Source organism: Pipistrellus kuhlii, unplaced genomic scaffold (assembly GCF_014108245.1).
Source record: "Pipistrellus kuhlii isolate mPipKuh1 unplaced genomic scaffold, mPipKuh1.p scaffold_m20_p_1, whole genome shotgun sequence".
In the NCBI taxonomy this organism is placed as follows: Eukaryota; Metazoa; Chordata; class Mammalia; order Chiroptera; family Vespertilionidae; genus Pipistrellus; species Pipistrellus kuhlii.
The window spans coordinates 11,557,934-11,563,115 of NW_023425404.1; the positions used below are offsets into that span (position 1 = coordinate 11,557,934).

General features: G+C 46.1%; 1 protein-coding gene across 1 annotated transcript; it reads right to left on the reverse strand.

Annotated features, from left to right (window-relative positions):
- Positions 1-3,050: 3,050 nt before the first annotated feature.
- On the reverse strand, positions 3,051-3,440 carry LOC118709265 (60S ribosomal protein L29). Its single transcript, XM_036421209.1, has one exon. It carries the CDS (start codon positions 3,438-3,440, stop codon positions 3,051-3,053), a length of 390 nt encoding a protein of 129 aa, XP_036277102.1.
- Positions 3,441-5,182: the final 1,742 nt, after the last annotated feature.

Here is a 5,182-nt window from a genome sequence, read left to right on the forward strand (position 1 = left end):
AAAGTGTTAAGAAAAAATCAAACATGGAGGTTGAAAGGTTGTCCTTTTTACTTGCACGTTTTGTCTTTAAATAATGTTTTTATTGCTTTTAGAGAAAGGGGAAGGGAAAGAGAAACATTGATCGGGGTCCTGACTGGGAATCAAACCACAAATCTTTCAGTGCACAGGACAACACCAAACCAACCAACCAACCAACCAACCAACCGAGCCACAGCAACCGGGCATTACTCACATATTTTGATGAAGGGGTGTAGGGAGGGAACTGTTTTTACCCCTGCTGATTTTACTTTGCCTGGGTTGCTGTGATTTTGCATACTGACTCCTCAAGAGCGAGAATTTCCAACTACTCCAGGCCTCCAGTGATCTCTCTTTTTTAGGCTGTGTCTACAGAATTAGCACTTGTCTAGGAAATCAACGTATCATGTAACAGTCTCTTGCTGTGGCATGTGGACTTGTCATGACTTACCATGGTCACCACCCCACATTTGTGTTCCTCAACACCCTGACTTGCTGACCCTGTCATACTCAGGGACCACTCAATTTTTATTTGAAAGGTGGCACCACACCTACTTCTAGACTCCAAAAGAGTAGGGAATAGAGAATAAGCCATTCTTTATGGCATTTTGCTTTCAAGGCAAAATTCAGTCCCTGGAGGAAGCCACTCCTGTAACCACATTACTCTTCCACCTGAAGGAAGCCTCTTCCAGCTTCCTTCTCTGTCCTCCCTCCTCTCCCCCAAGAACTCACCTGCTCTATCAGACCCTCTTAGGATCTTATCTAATTCTCACAACAAGCGAGGCAGCATTATTCTCATTTTATAGCTACTGAAACTCAGGATCAGAGAAGGTAACTTGCTCCAAGACACAGACAGTTAGTAAGGAGCAGGTGTGCAGGGCCACGAAGCATCAGGACATCTGACACATTTCTGTGCTTCAGCTCCACCAGGGTCAAGGTTCCTCAAGGTGGAGCCAGCTTTGGGTTCCCCATGGGTCTTAGTCTCTGGCAGGGGCACAGTGAGTGTTAGCTCAGTAAATTGTCAGAGGAAGTTTACCCTGATTACCTATTGTGTGAGAACTAGTACTGGGGAAAAGAGGAAGTGTTTGTGCAGTGATAAGGCTTGTGTGCGTGGTGGTGGTCCCATGCTCTGGGCCAGGACGGGAGGGTGGACAGCAGAATGGCACAGGGTGAGAGGTCCCACCCTGACACGGGCTGAGGGAAGGGTAGGAGTGGCCAGAGACCTGGGATTTAGGGAGGATGGGGACAGCATCTAAGGGTTGACTGGTTGTTGGCTTCTCTGGCCTCCAGGCTGACAGGGGTCCCTGCCTGAAAGAGCTACAGACCTGAAGGGAGAGGAAGGCAGGTTCTCCATGGACACAAGGGTCACCTGGGTTGTAGGAGAGAGCCACCAGAGTGGCTGTGCGAGAGGCGGAGATTAGTTTTGGGAGACCCTGGGGGCAGGTGTAGGATTTGAAGGCGCTCCCAAGGAAGATGGAAGAGAAATGAAGTTTTGATTCAACATCTCTAAAGAAAAAAAAGGACATCTCCTTGGAGGGCCCCAGACTAAGAAGGCAAAGCACAGGGAAGCATGGTTTGAAAGGTTCAGGAAAGATGGAACTTGACATGGGAAGCTGTGCAGGGAGGTTTAGAAAGTTGGTTCAGGGATGGCTTAGCCTGATAAGGGTACATGGAATGCCTTCGGGGGGTGAGAGTGGAAGTACAGGGTAGCAGAGATAGCAGGGACCCAAACCGATACTTCACATCCTCCACCTTACCTTTAAAAAAAAATTTTTTTTAATTGATTTTTTTACAGAGAGAAAGGGAGAAGGATAGTTAGAAACATCAATGAGAGAGAACCATTGATTAGCTGCCTCCTGCATACCTTCTACTGGGGATGTGCCCGCAACCAAGGTACATGTGCTTGACTGGAATCGAACCTGGGTCCTTTTAGTCTGCAGGCCGATGCTCTATCCACTGAGCCAAACCTGTTAGGGCCCCCCACCTCACCTTTCACTGCCTGAAGGACTTGGGGCAAGTTACTTAACCTGTCTGACCCTCAGTTTCCTTGTTCATAAAGCGGGAGATCATAATATCATCTGCCTTATATAATTGTTATGAGGGCAAATGAGATAAAGCACATACTTAGCACAGTAGTCAGACATAGTAACAACTGATGATGATGGAAAGATCAAGATATGTTCCTGGGAGGGAAGTTTCCAGGAATATAGAGAAAAAAATAAGCAACTGCCAATCTGTTCTATTTCATAAGTTCAGCTTAAATGTACTGATTTGCATTCCTATTTCTCCTGCCAGATCCTATTCTCAGAGTTTTATGTTTTATTTCTTTTAATTCTAACTATAACTTCATGAGGCAGGCACTATAATTATTCTCATTTACACAAGAACACAGAGGCACAGAGAGTGTATATGATAGCCTGGAGTCACAGTTACTCAGGCATTCTGACTCCAGGGCCACATACTTACTACATGCTGCCTCTCATCCGTTAAATACACACAAGACATCTTGAGGTACATCAGAGAACTGGGCTCACAGCATGGCACGGGGTTTCCCAAACCTCTGGTGCATCAGAATGTCCCAGGGAGATGATCTAAAATGCATGCTCCAGCCCTGACTGGTTTTCCTCAGTGGACAGAGCGTTGGTCTGCGGACTGAAGGGTCCCTGGTTTGATTCCGGTCAAGGGCATGTACCTTGGTTATGGGCACATTCCCAGTAGGGAGTATGCAGGAGGCAGCTAATTGATGTTTTTCTTTCATCGATATTTCTAACTCTCTATCCTACTCCCTACCTATAAAAAAATCAATAAAATATATTTTAAAAAATAATAAATAAATAAATAAATAAATAAATAAATAAATAAAATGCATGCTCTAAGGCCCCTCTCCCAGGAAGCCTGATCCTGGCAGCAGTGACAGCAGTAGGGGCTGCAGCAAGGACAGAAATTGGTTGTCTGTTTCTTTCTTTCTTTTTCTTTGACTGATGGTGCCTCAGGTTTATTTGTACAAACAGCACAGAAGGACACCAGCCCAGGGTTCACACCAGTTCTGTCCTCACATCATCAGACAGAGGCCTCTCTTCTGGAGCCTTCGAAGGGGTCTGGGCACCTTTGGGAGCCTGATCCTGAGCTGGAGTCAGAGCTGTAGATACAGCCACAGCTGCAGTCTGGATCTGGTTTGAGCCTTGGACTTTGGCTGGCAGAGCCTGAGACCCTTTGATGTGGGCACAAACACTTTTCCCAAGCGTGGGGTGAGAGATGTGAGCAACTTGATTGAACTTGTGACTGCTGTTCTTTGGGATCCCGGGCTTGACCTCCTTGGGCTTGACTAGGGCCTTGATAGCCTCGGCACATGCACTCATGGCCTTGGCATTGTTGGCCTGCTCCTTCTTCAGGCCCTTCTTGTTTGCTTCTTGTGGGTTTGCCATGAAGCCCTAGCTATTATAATATCTGTAATGATGAGGTCCATTCCCTTAAGAGATTCATATCTTTGTGACTGGGGTTTCTTGTTGCTCTTCCTGCATCATTTTCAGGACTGGGTGTATGTGGTGTGGTTTTTGGACTTGGCCATGTCTGCACTGAAGCCCATGGCTCCAGAAGGGCCTCAGAAGTTTATATTTTTAACAAGATCTTTAGGGGATTCTGATATAGGTGATCTAGAAGTAAGGGAGGCGGGGGTGGCATATGGAAAGTTCAGGAATAACTAGATGGCCCAGTGGAGATATCTAGGCAATGTGAAGTTTCTTAGATAATGGGTGGCATTTGACTTGGGGTTTAAGGATGGATAGAATTTTGGATACATCCCTCTACCCTTCTCTATTTGGAGGTTGTATTGGGTTGAACTGTGTCTTCACAGAAGATTGGTAGAAATCCTAACCCTTGGAACCTGTGAATGTGACCTTATTTGGGGGGAAAAATGTAAATTAAGGGTTTTGTGATGAGATCATCCTAGATTATCTGGATGGAACCTAAATCCAAAGACAAGTGTCCTTACAAGAGAAAATGAGAGACAGAGAGAACAGAAGTCTACTTAAGGACAGAGGCAAAATTTGGTGCTATGCAGCCACAAGCCAAGGAGTACCTGTAGCCAACAGAATCTGGAAGAGGCAAGGATATCTTCTCCTCTAGAGCTTTGGATAAAGCACGTCCCTGCTGGCACCTTGATTTTAGAATTCTGGCTTCCAGACTGGCAAAATATATCTGTTGTTTTAAGCTACTAAGTTCATGCTAGCTTATAAAGGCAGCACTACGAAATTAATACAGAGGCTTTCGTCCTAGTCACACTGTTTGTCCTGGGAAGGTCTTTGCAATTAGACACAGAGTTGTGGGGGTCAGTCTGCAGACAGCTCAGCTATGACTGCCAAGTCCCCGGCCAGGACAGCAGACCTTAAAGGCGGAGGCGGAGCACAGCTGGTAATGATGTAGTGGCATCACCTTTGCAAGCTTGCGACTTCTCTTTGGATGTAGGCTTGTAAGAAGTCAAAGAAAGGCTGTCTTTAGTTGTTGGGTTTGTATTTTACAAAGAAGATGTCAATACCTAGAAAGTATAATTTCCAGCTCAAAGTGACCCAGTAAGTTGGCAGCAGGGCAGAGCCAGGACCGCTGTCTAGAGCATTGGAATGCCAGTCCATGGCTCTCAGTGTGGGTTTGCCATGAAGCCCTGGCTATTATAATATTTATAATGCTGTCACTATAATTTCATTCCAAAGAGTCGATTGTCTCTAATGACTGCTTGGTGGGCCAGTATTTCTGGTCCCTGGCCAACATGTGTGGGTAGTGGCTTTTGACATCTGGCTTAGAGTTTCTGATGATTCCCTTCCCCATAAGCTGTGTCTTCTGCTTTAGGGATGCAAGTTGATCTATCTTCGGAAGCTGCTCTCCAAAATGCAGAAGTTGGCCATCTGTAGAACTGACAGCACTGCTTGTGGTCTATGAAACACCAAAATCTTAGAGAAGTACCTCTTTAGAAAGCTTATTAATACTTCCTCTGTCCATGTGCCACAATGACTTTCTGCAAAGGACAAGAAAAGGCTCCCTCATGTGCCTGCGGAGAGAGCGCCCTCCTCATCTGAAGCCCTTGCTTCCCATTCCTCCCTCTTGGCTAACACTGGAGCCGAGAACACAGCCAGCAGAGGAATAAACCTTGTCCCTAAGCTGCTGTTCCAAGTGC